The sequence below is a fragment of the Papio anubis genome, chromosome 1 (assembly GCF_008728515.1).
Source record: "Papio anubis isolate 15944 chromosome 1, Panubis1.0, whole genome shotgun sequence".
NCBI classification, from domain to species: Eukaryota; Metazoa; Chordata; class Mammalia; order Primates; family Cercopithecidae; genus Papio; species Papio anubis.
This window is the reverse complement of record NC_044976.1, coordinates 204,704,680-204,722,414: the sequence shown is the minus strand read 5'-3', so window position 1 is coordinate 204,722,414 and position 17,735 is coordinate 204,704,680. Positions and strand designations below refer to the sequence as shown.

The 17,735-nt window shown below is 37.7% G+C and overlaps 1 protein-coding gene across 4 annotated transcripts in view; it reads left to right on the top strand.

Annotated features, from left to right (window-relative positions):
* The window catches only part of ARID4B (AT-rich interaction domain 4B), a 164,108-nt gene that overhangs the window by 80,319 nt on the left and 66,054 nt on the right, over window positions 1–17,735 (top strand). For all 4 annotated transcript variants that reach the window (XM_031659592.1, XM_021931540.2, XM_031659585.1 and 1 more), the window contains exons 7-10: window positions 1,417–1,508; window positions 7,421–7,559; window positions 14,281–14,360; window positions 17,557–17,633. In XM_031659592.1, the coding sequence (XP_031515452.1) occupies window positions 1,417–1,508; window positions 7,421–7,559; window positions 14,281–14,360; window positions 17,557–17,633 (388 nt within the window). The remainder of the gene's footprint in view (window positions 1–1,416; window positions 1,509–7,420; window positions 7,560–14,280; window positions 14,361–17,556; window positions 17,634–17,735) is intronic.

Sequence of the window (17,735 nt, the reverse complement as noted above, 5' to 3'; positions counted from 1 at the left end):
GAAAGTTATGATTTTTGTCAGTCTTTTGAAGGAATCAATCTTTAGTTAATCTTTTATGGCTAGTACCTTTTTTCTTGATCATATTGTTTGTTGTTAGATACATACATCTATGTACCTTAAACACATTTACATATATTCTAATGAATTATGTAAAAAAGATTTGTTAATATGGTTCATCTTTTCACATTTTAGTTCATTGTAGTTATAACAAAATTGTCTGAATTGTTAAAAAGTTAAATATTTCTTTTTTCTTTTTTTTTTTTTTTTTGAGACAGAGTCTCGCTCTGTTGCCCAGGCTGGAGTGCAGTGGCGCAATCTTGGCTCACTGCAGCCTATGCCTCCAAGGCTCACACCATTCTCCTGCCTCAGCCTCCCGAGCAGCTGGGACTACAGGTGCCCGCCACCACACCTGGCTAATTTTTTTATATTTTTAATAGAGATGGGGTTTCACCGTGTTCGCCAGGATGGTCTCGATTTCCTGACCTCGTGATCCGCCTGCCTCGGCCTCCCAAAGTGTTGGGATTACAGGCGTGAGCCACCGCGCCCGGCCTAAATATTTCTTTTTACATATTACATTAGTTAGTTTAGATGCCTGCTCTTTAATTCTAAGTTGATGGATACTCTCTGTTATACCACCCTGGTTTGTAACTTTAAGAAATCTCTTTGTCTTAAATAGTTCCTCACTTTTTTTTATCTGGGCAGTTGTCTTGGGAATCTCTAGTTGCTCTGGTGTTTGTGAAATCATTTATAACAGGAAAGATTCTTCTTAGGATGAGGAAAGGAATAGAAACTGGAAAATCTTAAGAAAATGTAGGAAAGGAAAAAATTCAAATGTAGAAATAAAATGTAATTTAAAAATTAAGTAAAATTAATGTTACATTTTATTAAAAAAGGTTTATTGCAGAAAATGTTTGCAGAGTAGTAATATAACTTACTCGGAGGCTTTTTGTTCATGCAGTCGATGCTTTATCTTCATAATTAATTTTGTTTATTTTACTTATTAATTTTATTTTATGGATTATGATTCCCTATGTACAAATTAATACTGGAGCTGCAGTTGGCCCTAACCTTACAAATAGATTTCTTAATTCTCACATCTGTCTTTCCACTGAGCTGTGTTTGTTTTGTATTGTAATCATTCTTAGATAACCTATCAACCTTCACATAGGGAATGAATCTAGAGAGAGCAGCCAAATTTCTTTTCACTTTTTTTTTTTCCAGCAATGAGCTCATTCATCTTTATTCTAATATCTTTGAAACTAGAATTTTCTATCTTTAGGAAAGCTGTGTTTTAGCTTCCCTGGGGGGAGAGTTTAATTTCAAAATCTGAGCATATTCTTAAATTGATTTGATTTAAAGCAAAGAAGGCACTTGCAAAGTGGTAATTTTTTGATGGGTTTATGTTCTTACCCACAGACATTAGACCAGCTCCCACTCACCAACCCTGAGCATTTTGGCACTCCAGTCATAGGAAAGAAAACAAATAGAGGAAGAAGATCTAATCATATGTAAGTCCATTTTCATAACTGTTAGTTGAACCTGAATTCATTTCTCCTTCTAGTATTGTTTATAGTTATTTTAAAATTGTAATTTGCAAAATGCTAACCAGATCTAATAGTAATTTCAGATCTAATAGTAATTTCAGACTCCTCAGCATGGGTGATTGAGGTTCTCCATGCTTAGGCAACCTTACTTAACAGCTGTATCTGCCTTCAGTTTCTCCCTGCATGTTATCTTGATGCTGTAGTCAAAATGAAACCAGTCAATAATTCCTGAATACATCGCTTGTTTTCTAATATCATGCTTTTATTCATGCTATTATTTTTGGTCTCCATGCCTCCCTTCCCCATAACTGTCTTGTCCATGCCTTAATTCTCAACAAAAATGCTTAAACCTTTATATGAACCATTTTGTGTCTCCCCACACTTTCCTTGAAACCAGACATGTTTCTCTCCCCTCTAAACCCAATTCTCTGGCGTAGTATGAACTGTGGAGCCAGTTGGTCTGGGTTTGAATCCTGGCTCTGCCACTTACTTGCTGTGTGATCTTGGGATGTTTACTTAATCTTTTCATACCTGAATTCTTATCTATAAAATTGGGATTATAATATTACCTATCTCTTAGTGTTGTTGTGAAAATTAAGTGAATTCATATTCTTAAAGTGTTTATAGAGTAAATGTTATGTAAGTACTAGATAATCAACATCATATATTGACATGAAAAATTTCATGGTGCAATACCAGTATGTAACATAATGTCATTTATATATGAAAATGTGTTTACATGTAAATATAAAAATTCTGCTTCCTGGTGTTTATGTCTGACAAGTAGGACTGGTTCTTGCTGCATTATTCGAACTTAAAAAAATTTCTACATTGTTATATATAATATAGGAAAAATAGTCTCTTGTCAATAAGTTTTTTTAATTTTGAAAAGATTGCATCTAGTATTTAGACATAGTTTTACGATTTTACATACATCATCCTAAAGTGGAAACATAAGTTTAAAAATGAATTTATTGTGCAATATTACGTAATATTGACCTGCAGATATGACCAAAAATTATGATCTGTTAAAAAGTCAGTTAGTTTTTATTTCCTCTTCTATCGTTCCCCAACTGTTAGATGTTTCTTAGTTGAGGTGTCCGTTTTGTGAATATGAGAATAAAGCATGCATTTGTTACTGAATAAGTTGATCTTTGCTTTCTAAAGACTCCAGCAAACATTCTAAGTTAGTGATTTTCCTGTTGAGAATCTCTATGTGTAATGAGAGATTTGCTGTGGAGATTGTGTTATACGTGTGCAAAGTATGAATGCAGACCAAAGGTTGAGAATTACTCGTGTAGGAATGAAGACCTGCTCTGTCTGTAATCTTGTTTTGCTTGCTCTTCCTTCCCCCTCTCTACCATGGTTGGTCATTCCCACTGCCAAGGAACCTGACAATGTTATTCTTGCTTGGCGTTTTAAGCCTTGGTGTGTAAGCATTACAGGCAAGTACTGCAGTTCGAAATGCCCATCTCCTTAATTACATTTGCTTAAAGTTCTTTCTCCCCTTTCTTCAGAGTGATTTTCTGAAACAAAGTCTTAAACCTGAATCTTAAGGGCATTCATCTGACCTTCATTTCTTCTTCCATTACTCCATTGAAAAAAGTCTTTGCTGTGGTCTCAGATTGCCATTTAAAATGTATTTTTGTTCAAAAATATATAAAGTTATCTCTTCTTAGGATTCCCAGGACTTCGTTGTTGGAGTGATGTATCACCAAATTTGTTTTCTTTTAGCAGCTGTTATTCCATGTCTCAATTAATCTACCCCTAGTTATTCCAAAATTGATTACTTTTAACATCTTCCATTAAATTGAGTTTCAGTATATTCTACCTTTAACCCTAGTAAGTTCAAGTATTTTCTTTTTTTAATGATTATCATCCTCTAGCTTTATTTTCTTAAAGCAGGTTATTGATTCTTTTAATCAATGTATTACTGGATTGAATTTTCTCCTTATAATTTACCCATTGTTTGCAGCGGTTGTGTTTAAGTCATCCAGAAGAATAGAATACCTGGAATTATGGAAGTATTTGTTTGTCCCTCTCCTCTTGAAGTTGTTTTCCAATAATCTGGCAGACGTTTATGTGCAACTGCTACAATAGGAAAGCAGTCTGTTTGCTATTATTTTTCCCCCCTTCGGAAAAAAGACAAAACATAAGGTTTACAATGAATCTTGTTAATAAGGTATTATATGGGTATAGATTTTACCCAGTAACAGTGCTAAGATTTACCCAATACCTGGTTTATACTTGCTATTTAAATACAGGCCTGCAGATCTGAACACATGTTTAAATTAGTTTGTTATTCACATATCATAAAATTTACTCTTTTGTTATATGTTTTAATCTGTAGATTTGTATCCAATAATTCACCCTTTTAAAGTGTACAGTTTAGTGGTTTTTAGTATATTCGTAAAATTGTGTAACTATCATCACTATCTAATTCCAGAAGATCTTTTTATTTTGCCACTTTATTTTGAGAATTTGATTCATTTCCTCCTTGATAACAATTGAGAAAAAAATTAAAACCCATTTATAGTTAAGCGTACATAGGTTGTGTGTGTTTTAATGTCTAAGAAGGTATATACATTGTCAGTTTTCTGGATACTAATAGAACATTTCAGTTTACAGAGTTTGAAACAGTAAACTGATTTGCCTAAAATAAAAAAGAATCAGAATTGCATGTCAAAGGTTAAGCCTCTTGTTTTTGCTCAATTTGTATCATTATTTGGTATTCCTTGGCCCATGTCTTGTCTAAAGTTCGTCTTTCTTGATTTACAACTAATTAGAGTTAATAGTGAGTGTGATCAGTTTTAAGTGATTGGCTGTTAGAATATTATGGTAAAAATTTCTGTGTAATTAACTTTATTTCTAGTGATATCATCAGATTTTATTTCATAGAGACAGTGCATTATTTTGTTGTGGCTCTACAAATACCTTGTCACCAAAGAAATAGCAATGTCAGAAATGAATAAAAATCAAGCAGACACTCTGCTTGCTCTGTCTTTGCTCCTGTAAAATATTTTGGATGCTCATTAATTTTAGTTTATTAGTTTATTGAGTACCTGTCTGTGTAAACAGTTTTCTGGCTAAGCTCCTCTAAAAGGAAAAGTTAAAGAGCTTCATGTATAATAGTATGGTTTACACTGATTGTATACATTTTGTGATTTTAGAAAAAAATCAAATACCATAGTAAAAAAAATAAGTATTTTTACTTTATTTTATGAACAAGTGTTTGTTGAGTATCTATACTGTGCCAAGCATTGTTCAGGTACTTGAGATATGTCAATAAACAAAAAAATTACTTTAAAAATCTTCAACTTAGAGCTTACATTCTCTCAGGGGAGGAGATAGTGAATTAAACATTGGGTTCACATACTTGTTGTGGAAGAATAAACATAAATAAGTAAATTATATAGTATAATAAAAGTGAATGCTGTGGTAATAAGAAGAGCAAGATGAAAAGAGGTAGATGGGCAGGGGTTGTAAATTTGAATAAGGTGGAACAAAGTCTTGAGTAGGTGAGGGGGAAGTGGCATCTAGTCTAAAAGAGGGGATGATTTTAGATAGGAACTTTGCGATTTTATGTGTAAGGTGGATAGATGTTTCAGCTAGCTGAACAAAAGTGTTTTGTTTTTCTTTTTGATATACTGTGAAATCTGAAGTCTTAACACTTGTTAAGTCTTAAGAAAAGTTACAATTTGTAAAAATGATGCAGATAACTTTGTTAGTCAAATAAAGCCCCCTTTTCCCAATGTTTTACAGATTTTGATATATGTTATCTCTGACATTGTAGCTTTCTAGCTGCTAACTTACAATAGAGTGTTCATAAACCTCTAGCTGAATGAGTCTTCTGTGGCTACTTTGAAAAAGCAATAATTACGATTTTAAGCTTGGTTGTATTCTGTAGTCATTAGAAAGTTAAAAAAGTCACTACTCTTAAGCTCTTCTAAATCAAGTAGAAATCAGACTTGTGAGGACTGTCATTACTGTCCTAAGCTGTATGTCTATGTGTAGGGTCTTATGCTCCACTAGTATAAAGGTAGTTGAGTTTTCCTATTGTTACCTACTTTCTAAGGAGAGATTGACCTTCTTTAAGTGCCATTGAAGTACAATACATCTTTTTTTTTTTTTTTTTTTTTTTTGAGACGGAGTCTCACTCTGTCACCCGGCTCACCGCAACCTTCCCCTCCCAGGTTCAGGCAATTCTCCTGCCTCAGCCTTCGATCCGGAGTGGCTGGGATTACAGGCGCCCGACACCACGCCTGGCTAATTGTTGTATTTTTAGTAGAGACAAGGTTTCACCATTTTGGCCAGACTGGTCTCAAACTCCTAACTCAGGTGATCCACCCGCCTCGGCCTCCCAGAGTGCTGGGAGTACAATACTCCCAGCCAAAGTACAATACTTATATTCAATAGCAAGCTTTGAAGATTTGCTTTGTTTCTGCCAGGGAACAATTTTTGTTATTTGACTGATCATTGAAATCAAGGGGGTGGTATTCCCCATGTCACTTTAAAAAGCTTAATATTATTATAATAGTTTTTACTTTTTTGGCCAGGTGGGGTAACTCACGCCTGTATTTCCAGAACTTTGGGAGGTAAGGTGGGTGGATCACGAGGTCAGGAGATGGAGACTATCCTGGCCGACATGGTGAAACCCCTTCTCTACTAAAAATACAAAAATTAGCTGGGCATGGTGGCGGTCTCCTGTAGTCCCAGCTACTCAGGAGGCTGAGGCAGGAGAATCGCTTGAACCCAGGAGGCAGAGATTGCAGTGAGCTGAGATGGCACCACTGCACTCCAGCCTGGCGACAGAGCTAGACTCCATCTCAAAAAAGAAAAAAGTAGTTTTCACTTTGTTTACATTTATATTGGAATATATAAATATAAAGACATGACAATTACTTTCATACTTTTGGAAAGGCATCAAAGACAAATTGAGAGTATAACTAGATAGTGTACAAAATAGGTAAATCATGTCTGAAGTTTTTTTTAATAGTTTGTCAGTTTTCCTTTTTTGGTTAGTGAAATTGATCATTGCAAACTATCTGAAAAACACTTTTATCTTTGTAGGTGTTCAATAATAGCCATTCTAAAAAGGGCATATGTTATTGTCCATCAAACATTTCCTAGTCTTGACTCATTCTGGGCATTTTCTTTGGTGCTGATTCTTTATTAGAATCAGATTCAAATTGGAATAGCTTTTTGTTTTGTTTTTCTTTTTACTACACTTTTCTTAGACGTCAAATTGATGGTTTCAGATACTTTTTCTTCTGACAGTTGTCTTTCTAATTTACTAGTCTAATATTTAATGTTACTGAAAGGACTTTCTGTTTTTCTTTTAATTTTGAAAGTGCTTAACATCATACAAAAGAAGCTTATCCATTTGTTGTTATGGAGAGCAGTGGTGATCTCTTTTCAGATTGCCTCCTCTTCCCACCCTAACCTCAGTTAATAAAGGTCTGCTCTCCTACCTTTTAAAATTAACTTTGTACTAGAGATGTAGAATTACTATCTCCAGAATTCCTTTAATTTGATATTGGGATTGTATATATTTTAGTATAGTACTGGGATGTTTAATATGGGGCTTCCGCCTTTTTGAGGATTTGGGAACCAGTTATTTGTCCTGATCTTCCTCTTCAGTTTTTCACAGTAGCACTAAATAAACCAGAAATTTTTTTAGGAAAATGGTGTGCTTTCCTCTCATGATAAACTCTTGCTGTTACTTTTTTAGAAATTTAGAAAATGATTTAAGATTTAAATTAGCCATTTTGCAGGTCTTAGGAAATGTAGTTAAGAGTTTGGGAATACCTATATTCATCATTGGCATGCTTATTTGTGAGGATAAATGGAAATATTTTATTTTTTTCTCTCCTTAGACCAGAGGAAGAGTCTTCATCATCCTCCAGTGATGAAGATGAGGATGATAGGAAACAGATTGATGAGCTACTAGGCAAAGTTGTATGTGTAGATTACATTAGTTTGGATAAAAAGAAAGCACTGTGGTTTCCTGCATTGGTGAGTAGCTTCACTATAAAAGAGTTTAATTTCAAACTATATAAGTTTATGAAGAAAACAATTTTCTTACTAATGTTTTTCATAGGTACAAAATGAGGAAATGTTTTTAGCGTTATTTAGTTCACACTAAGCTTACTTTTAATGTTGTCTTTGAATACAAAGAACTCTTGAAGCCATTCAGGAAAGGCAAAATCTTGATAATCTTAGAGGTTTAGCCGTGTGGAAGTTTAATTCTCTCTCTCTCTCTCTCTCTCTCTCTCTCTCTCTTTGTAGAAAATTCATGATACAAACTTTTAAAGCTCCTAAGTCCATGTAGGTCTAGATTGCAAAAGAACAACAGAATCTTTATTGGTTGACAAGGATAACTAGACATTTTCTTCATACTTAATGAGTCAGGGTGTTTCCATCCTTGATCTTAATCTTGCCTTTTGGGTACTCCCTATATAATCATGACTGCAGTTATATGTTACTCCACTCTTCAATTTTCTCTACAGTAGATTTTTAATTCTACCTACTTTTTAATGTTTTTCTCTCCAAAAGATTGCAACTCCTTAGATTCCATGTTAAATATTTTGCATTTTTCCCTTGTTTTCTCACATTGCCTTGTTGTGATTCTGAGGAGGTACTCAGGATTTATTATCAGGAGTATCCTCGTGATTGTCCCAAGTTCCTGTATTTCAAACTGTTGAGACAGATGACAGAAAGCCTTTTGAGTTTTTTATCTCTCTGTTTTTCATAACCACTAGCTTCTTTAGCAAGTTGAAAGGGCCATGTATAGAGCATTTTCTTTGACTTTTACGAAGGGAACATATACTAACATCTTTCACAGACATAACTAGGCTGCTTTTCAAATAATCTTTTGGTAGACAAAATAATTTGTAGCTCTTAAAGTAAATAGAGGTTCAATTAATAATTAGCTCTATATCATACTTTAATGAAGATTTAATTCTGTGGCAATAAGAATGCATTTTTTTCTGGACAGGATATAATTGGATAAGTCACTTAAGCTTTTAAATTTCAAGTAGGAGACTGAAGTTAATAATCAATATGTCTTGGCCGGGCGCGGTGGCTCAAGCCTGTAATCCCAGCACTTTGGGAGGCCGAGGCGGGTGGATCACGAGGTCAGGAGATCGAGACCATCCTAGCTAACATGGGTGAGAAACCAGTCCTTACTAAAATACAAAAAACTAGCCGAGTGGTGGTGAGCCTGTAGTCCCAGCTGCACCGAGATGAGGCAGGAAGAATAAGTGGTCCAGGTGAGGCTTGCAGTGAGCGAGATGGCTCACTGCACTCCAACCCATGGGGCTGACAGGCGAGACTCCGTCTCAAAAAAAAAAAAAAAAAAAAATCAATATGCTTAAAAATTTATCTTAGGCGGTAGCGGTGGCGCAAGCCTGCAATCCCAGCTTTGGGAGGCTTGGGCCTGGGAGGATCCACGAGGTCAGGAGATCCCGGGAGACCATCCCACAGCTATCATGGAGTGAAACCCCGTCTCTACTAAAAATACAAAAACTAGCTGGTGAGGTGGCTGAGGCGCTGTAGTCCCAGCCTTCTCGGGAAGGCTGAGGCAGGAGATGGTGTGAACCCGGGGAGGCGGAGCTTGCAGTGAGCTGAGATCCCACCACTGCACTCCAGCCTGGGTGACAGAGGCCAGACTCGTCTCAAAAAAAAAAAAAAAAGAATTATCTTGGCTAGGGTGCGGTGGCTGACACCTGTAATCCTAGCACTTTGGGAGGCCACAGTGGGCAGATCCCCTGAGGTCAGGGTTCGAGACCAGCCTGGCCAACAGGGAAAACCCCGTCTCTACTAAAAATACAAAAGAATTAGCTGGATGTGGTGGTACATGCCTGTAATCCCAGCTACTCAGGAGGCTGAGGCAGGAGAATCGCTTGAACCCAGGAGGTGGAGGTTGCAGTGAGCCAAGATCACGCCACTGCACTCCAGTGTGGGCGACAGAGCAAGACTCCCTCTCAAAAAAAAAAGAAAAGAAACAAAGAAAGAATTATCTTGAACTCTTTAAAATTTTGATATGTCTGAATTGTCCTATGATGATTTTATCTGAAGACTATTGAGTCATTTGTATTAAACAGTGAGATCCACTTTTTTGTTTTTCGTGGAGACAGAGGCTTACTCCGTTACCCAGGTTAGAGTGCAGTGGTGCGATCCTGGCTCACTGCGGCCTTGACCTCCTGGGCTCAAGCAGTTCTCCCACCTCAGCCTCCTGAGTAGCTCACACTACAGGTGGACACCACCACACCTGGCTAATTTTTTTTTTTTTTTTTTGAGACGGAGTTTTTGCTCTGTAGCCCGGGCTGGAGTGCAGTGGCCGGATCTCAGCTCACTGCAAGCTCCGCCTCCAGGGTTCCCGCCATTCTCCTGCCTCAGCCTCCGGAGTAGCTGGGACTACAGGCGCCCGCCACCTCGCCCGGCTAGTTTTTTGTATTTTTAGTAGAGACGGGGTTTCACCGTGTTAGCCAGGATGGTCTCGATCTCCTGACCTTGTGATCCACCCGTCTCGGCCTCCCAAAGTGCTGGGATTACAGGCTTGAGCCACCGCGCCCAGCCCCCTGGCTAATTTTTAAATACTTTTGTAAATACGAGGTCTCCCTATGCTGCCTAGGCTAATCTTGAACTCCTGGATTCAAGTGACCCTCCCACCTTGGCCTCTCAGAGTGCTAGAATTACAGATGGTGGCTACTGAGGCCAGCCCGCATCTTTTACAAATATGTCCTCCCCCAACTTTATATTTAATAAGCTATAAACTTAAGATCCACTGATAAACAAAGACACTTTGAAAGTACTGTTCTCCTCTTGTCTGACAACTAATTTGTTCTCAAATATCGAGAGACAGAATGGGTCAAAAATTATTCTCTGTCTCTGTTTTGTATGTTCTCACTTCCTTACTACAAATAATTAGCCAAATTATCCTCTAATGCTTTTTTCCCTTCTGTTAATGACATTTAATAAAATTTTTATGTTCTCAAGACTAACAGATACTTGTTAAGTATGCATTTATCATATACCAAGTTCTGTTCAAAATATTTTACCAGAATAGACTCATTTAGTGATGTAGAGGTTTTTTGTTCTTGTGATCAATAAACTTTTCTTTTTTTTTTTCTTTTGAGATGGAGTTTCTTTCTTGTTGTCCAGGCTAGAGTGCAATGGCGTAATCTCAGCTCACTGCAACCTCTGCCTCCCAGGTTCAAGTGGTTCTCCAGCCTCAGCCTTCCCGAGTAGCTGGTATTACAAGCCACCACGCCTGGCTAATTTTGTATTTTTAGTAGAGACGGGGTTTCTCCAGGTTGGTCAGGCTTGTCTCCAACTCCTGACCTCAGGTGATCTGCCCGCCTCAGCTTCCCAAAGTGTTGGGATTACACGCGTGAGCCACAGCGCCCGGTGATGATTAATAAACTTTTCTCAACAATTTGTGGTTGAGAATCTGCTAACTCTTTATTCTCATTCTCTCATTTTCCTGCTCATTGACTAACAATTGCAGAAACTTAGAAATGGGATTAAAACACTATTCTTTGTTTATATGTATTTGTATGAAAACTTATGTCCATAATATATATAAACTCTTTTGTATATTTGTAGTTTTTATGCTAAACTAGGTAACCATGTTCTCAGATGAAAAAGAAACAGAGCTATCTTTGTTTGTACTGTTTTCTACTTGTGATGTCCATTTACCCTTTTTAGTGAACATGTTTTATTTCTTTATCTCCACTGCTTAGTTCAGTGTTGGGCACAAATTAAGTATCCAGTAAATGTCAGCTCTTGTAGTGATAATGAAAAATGAGGACAATTATTTGTTTTAATAAATATAAATATTTTATTATACCTTTGTACCTTCGTGTGTATCCATCCAACATTCAGTGGATACCTGTATGTACGGGGAGTGTGCTAGCACTTATTATGAAATAGGTATTATTATTTATCCCCATTTGGAGATAAGGAAACTGAGTATTAGCAGAGTTAAGTAAGTTGCCACTTTGGGTTAATTATTAAGCTGAAAAAAAGCGTCTGTGTATGCAATTATTTATTTCTTCCTAAAGCCCTAGGATTCTTTGTGAGAATTTCTTTTGAAAGTATGTTTTAAGGCCAGCTGCGGTGGCTCACACCTGCAGTCCCAGCACTTTGGGAGACCGAGGCAGGCAGATCACCTGAGGTCAGGAGTTCAAGACCAGCCTGGCCAACATAGTGAAACCCCTTCTCTACTAAAAATACAAAAATTTGCAGGGCATGGTGGCACGTGCTTGTAGTCCCCGCTACTTTGGAGGCTGAGGCAGGAGAATCGCTTGAACCTGGGAGGCAGAGGCTGCAGTGATCTGAGATCACACTACTGCATTCCAACCTGGGTGACAGAGCAAGTTTTATATTTTATAAAACTGTTTTGCGGGCCAGGTGCGGCAGCTCACGCCTGTAATCCCAGCACTTTGGGAGGCCGAGGCAGGCTGATTACTTGATGTCAGGAGTTCGAGACCAGCCTGGCAAATATGGTGAAACCCTGTCTTTACTAAAGTACAAAAATTAGCCGAGCATGGTGGCGGGCACCTGTAATCCCAGCTACTTGGGAGGCTGAGGCAGGAGAATTGCTTGAACATGGGAGGTGGAGGTTGCAGTGAGCTGAGACCATGCCATAGCACTCCGGCCTAAGTGACAGCAAGACCCCATCTCAAACACACACACACACACACACACACACACAACTGTTTTCTAAGTCTTTTTCTCAATAGGAACATTAAATTTTTTAATGTTAGTGTTTTGTGTTATTACTTTAAGCTTCTCACACCATAATCACTAAATAATTTCTTTGATGAAAATAAAAATATCTAAGGATTTTTAATATTGAAAGGTTAATAATCTGTTTAGTCAACTATTTCATTTTTGTTTTTAAATTCTTAGAATTATTGATGTATGTTATCCCCTCTCAAAATTGAGATCCATTGGACAGTGATGGATAATTTTTGGTAACTAGACTGAAAAATTATGTTCTAAATTGACCAATCTTGATATAATCACAAAATAATATTTGTGTTTCTAATTTTTAAATTATTTTTATAAATCGAGTAAATTCAAAGTGTTTTAATAACATCCTAAGAAAATAGTTAACTGGGTTTGGTGGCCTGTGCCTATAGTCCCAGCTACTTGGGAGACTGAGGTGGGAGGATCGATTGAACCCTGGGAGGTTGAGTTTGCATTGAGTCGTGATCATGCCACTGCACAGAGTGAGACCTTGTCTCAAAAAAAAAAAAAGAAAAAGAAAAAGGAAACAACTGCATAGTCCCAGGAACATTTTATAAATAACTACCATGCACTGAGTATTTACCCTGACTAGGACTGTGCTGAGCTTATTAATACAAGTAGTATTGTTTAATCCTAACTGAGACTTATTCTCCAGTCTCAATTTTTTATTTTATTATCCAATTTCATTTTAAGAGGGGGAAATCTTAGATTCCATGGCTGATGCAGTTCTGCTTTTCAGTTTTTTTCACCAAGTTCTCCACTTCTAATCACCCTTTCAAGCTGTAATTCAGGATTCAGAATGTGTCGCTGTATTTTCTTTAGGGTGATCTCATCCCCTTTTAAAGCTTCAGTTGCAGAGATAACAAAGAGATAATCAAAGTGACCAAGAAAATAACATACATGAGTGAATGGGATAAAATGCGTGTTGTCATTCCTGTGGTAGAACTGGACAGTGAGCCCACTTACTCATACACCAGTGTCATCACTGGCCAAAGCTATCACATGTGCAGTTTTCAAAATCCTTAGCTCATCAGAGAAAAGTAATGAGTGGATTTGGCTCACAAGCCCCAAGTTTTAGACCCTGATATTCAGTCTGTGGACTCTCAAATTAATATCCTTGAGTCCAGTCCTCTATGCTCTGCTCCAGACCTGATTTTTCTGTTCACTATCTTCATTTGAATGTCTTTTAGCCACCTAAAACTTAATAGTCCCAAAACTCCTCTTCTTATCCCTTCCCTCTTGCACAAACTTGGCCCGTTTTTGTTGTTTTTCTTTCACAGTGAATAACCCTATCATCTACCTATTTGCACAAGGCAGAAAACTAAGTGTCCTCTTCTTGTTCATCTTTCTACTTCCCTTATTATCTTGGATATTTCTCATCCCTTTAATTTCCCATTGCCACCACTTTACATCCAAGCCACTACCTCTCACTCAGATGATCACAATAGCTTAGTCTCTTTGCACAGTTGCCTTTGCATGGTCCATTTTCTTCATAGCAGCCAAAGTAGATTTTTAAAAGGAAAATCTATTATGACATTGTCTGGTTTCAGATTCTTTCAACAAAGATGTTAGATGTTATCCTAAGAATTAATATGGCCTACAAGGCTCTGGAAATTCTGGACCATTGTTTTTCTCTTAGCCATGATGTATCCCTTCAGATAAGGATCTAGCTCTATCTTTTTTCTATTTCTGACTAGAACTTCGTCCACAGCTTCATCCTAGTCATAGCTGTACTTTTGCTTTCAATGCTATGTCTGTGCCAAAAAAAAAAGTCTAGATTATCCAGGCAGCTGGAAGGATGTAGGATACCAATTTAAAATTACTTGTGTGTGCTCCCATATGTGTGTACCTGTTTACCCTCAAACTAAAATTAGTTTTTCAACTTCAAGCTTACACTTTTTAAAAGGATTTAAATAGTAGGTACTTACATAACTATGAGTTCTTTTAGTTATAATAGCTTCACCCTTTTTCTTAAAAGGTGGTTTGTCCTGATTGTAGTGATGAGATTGCTGTAAAAAAGGACAATATTCTTGTTCGATCTTTCAAAGATGGAAAATTGTAAGTATAATTTACTTGGTTTGAAAAACCAGTTTATAAATATATGCTGTTATTTTAAATTAGGATGTTAAATGATTGATTAGTTACCTTAGGCTTTTATTTTTTATCATATAGAATGTTTCAGAGTGACTGTTCTTCATATTATCTTAATGTGTTGTTGTCTTGTAGTATGTTTTTCCTTGCTCATTTTGGCAATCTTTTCCAAACTAGACACTCAGTACTGTCTAATTTGTCAACATTTGTCCACATAATCGCTGGTTATTTGAGGCAGATTTGCGATATCTAGCATATTTATTACTTTATTGATTTTTTTGTTTTGTTTTGTTTTTTTGAAACGGAGTCTCACTCTGACACCTAGGCTGGAGTGCAGTGGTGCAATTTCCACTCACTGCAACCTCCGCCTCCTGGGTTCAAGCTATTCTCCTGCCTCAGCCTCCTGAGTAACTGGGACTACAGGCGCATGCCACCACACCTGGCTAATTTTTATGTTTTTAGTAGAGATGGGGTTTCACTGTATTGTCCAGGCTGGTCTCGAACTCCTGACCTCGTGATCTGCCCACCTCAGCCTCCCAAAGTGCTGGGATTATAGGCGTGAGCCATTGCGCCCGGCCTATTGATGTATTTATTGACATTATTTCCTTAGGGTTTGTTCTTGATGGTCTAATTAGGAATTTCTGATTCTTCTACTAGTTATGTCTAATGGTTGTAGTGATACCTGTTAGATAATATTCAACTTTTTCAGTAGTCTGAGGATTAAAATGGGTTACTTGTATATGGATGGTAAGGGTTAAAAAAATGATTTATTTTTCTTTAAGAATTATATGACTAGAGAAGCCAGATATTTTATACAGAATTATATTGGGTGTAAATACCTTGAAAAGGTCGTTATGTTTTAAGATTTGGTGTTTGAATTTTCAAGTTCAGGAAAGGTATTTTTATCTTTAATTAATTAATTTTATTTATTTATTTATTTTTTTGGTGAGGGTCTTACTCTTTCACCCAGGCTGGAGTGCAGTGACATGATCACGGCTCACTGCAGCCATGACCCTTTGGGCTCAGGTGATCCTTCACCTCAACTTCTCTTGAGTAGCTGGGACTACACCTGGCTATTTTTGTATTTTTTTGTAGTGATAGGGTTTCACCATGTTGGCTAGGCTGGTCTCGAACTCCTCAGCTCAAGCGATCCACATGTCCTGGCCTCCCAAAGTGCTGAGATTACAGCCATGAGCCTCTGCACCCAGTCTGAAAAGTTAGCTTCAAAAACAGTATGTAGGCTGGGCACGGTGGCTCATGCCTGTAATCCCAGCACTTTGGGAGGCCTGAGCAGGCGGATCATGAGGTCAGGAGTTCCAGACCAGCCTGGCCAACATGGCGAAACTCTGTCTCTACTAAAAATACAAAATTAGCCAGGCATGGTGGTGGGCACCTGTAATCCCAGCTACTCAGGAGTCTGAGGCAGGAAAATCACTTGAACCTGGGAGATGGAGGGTGCAGTGAGCAGAAATAATGCCACTGTGCTCTAGCCTGGGCGACAAGAACAAGACTCCATCTCAAAACAACAGCAACAATAAAAAACAATATGTAGAACCCACTTTAACAAAATTGAGATAATCGGAGGAATTTGAGCACTGAAATTGAATACTGACTTGATATTAAATTATTGGGGGGTAGGGAAAATGGGAAAACGTTAGTAAAAGGACACAAACTTTTATTTGTAAGATGAATAAAACGTACAGGATCTGATGTACAGTATGGCAACTGCAACTGTAGTATTCTGGCAGCCTCCCAAGTAGCTAGAACTACAGGTGTGTGCCACCATGCTCGGCAAATTTTTGTAGGTTTTTTTTTGCCATTTTGCCTAGGCTGTTCTTGAACTCCTGAGCTCAAGTGATCTGCCCACTTTGGCACCCCAAAGTGATGGGATTACAGTTGTGAGCCACTGTGTCCAGCCTTTATTTATTTATTTTATTTTATTTACTTTTTTTGATAACGGAGTTTCACTCTTGTTGCCCAGGCTGGAGTGCAATGGCACAATCTCAGCTCACTGCAACCTCTGCCTCTTTCAAGCGATTCTCGTACCTCAACTTCTCGAGTAGGTGGGAGTACAGGCATGCACCAACCATGCCCAGCTAATTTTGTATTTTTGTATTTTGAGCTCCTGACCCCATGTGATCCACCCGCCTCGGTTTCCCAAAGTGCTGGGTTTACAGGTGTGAACCACTGCACCCAGCTCAACCTTTTTTTTAAGAGATGAGATCTTGCTCTGTTGCCTACTCTAGAGTGCAGTGGCACGATCATAGCTTACTGTAACCCTGCACTGGGTTTCCAGCTCAGCTCCCTGCCTCAGCCTCCCGAGTAGCTGGGACTACAGGCACATGCCACCACTCCTGGCTAATTCTTTTCTTACTTTTTTAGTTTGTCTGTGGAGACTGGGTCTCACTATGTTACCCATCCTGGTCTTGAACTTTGGCATGAAGCAGTCCTCCCACCTTGACCTCCCAAAGTGTTGGGATTACAGGCATGAATCACCATGCCTGGCCCCAAATATTTTATCATTATATTGCCATAAATCATTTTTGGCTGGGCATGGTGGCTCATGCCTATCATCCCAGCACTTTGGGAGGCCAAGGTGGGTGGATCAGTTGAGGTCAGGAGTTCAAGACCAACCTGTCCAACATGGTGAAACCCTGTCTTTACTAAAAATACAAAAATTAGTTGGGTGGTAGTGGCATGTGCCTGTAATCCCAGCTACTCAGGAGGCTGAGGCAGGAGAATCCGCTTGAGCCTGGGAGGTGGAAGTAGAGGTTGTGGTGAGCCAAGATTGTGCCACTGCACTCTAGTCTGGATGACAGAGTGAGACCCTGTCTCAAAAAAAAAACCAAAAAAACAACAATAAAAAAAATCAAAATAATTTTCAGTGTTGCATTTAGGCAGGGGACTCTGGTATTTGGGAACACATTGGTGTTTATAAAGTATCTCTTATGGTAGGATCCTTCTGTAGATGATTACATATTTTAACATCCTGTCTTTTATGTTATTTTTGACTTGCTACTCTGTGTGCAATCACTTTTATTGTAAATGTCAACATTCTCATATTTTCAGTATCTTTCTGTGATATGTAATCATCTGGATTCTTAATTAATCTTAGTCATATTTTGGGTTTTTTTCTTCTTTTGTAATGAAAAATAATATATAGTACTTCAGTTCCAAGAAAAGATGTCCATGAAATTACTAGTGACACTGCACCAAAGCCTGATGCTGTATTAAAACAAGGTAAGGATAATCTTAGAATAAATTACAAGTACTGTAAAAACTGCTAAAGTGTTTTTGAAAATTAAATTTTTTTTTGCTCTTTAAAATTTTTTTTAAAAATTA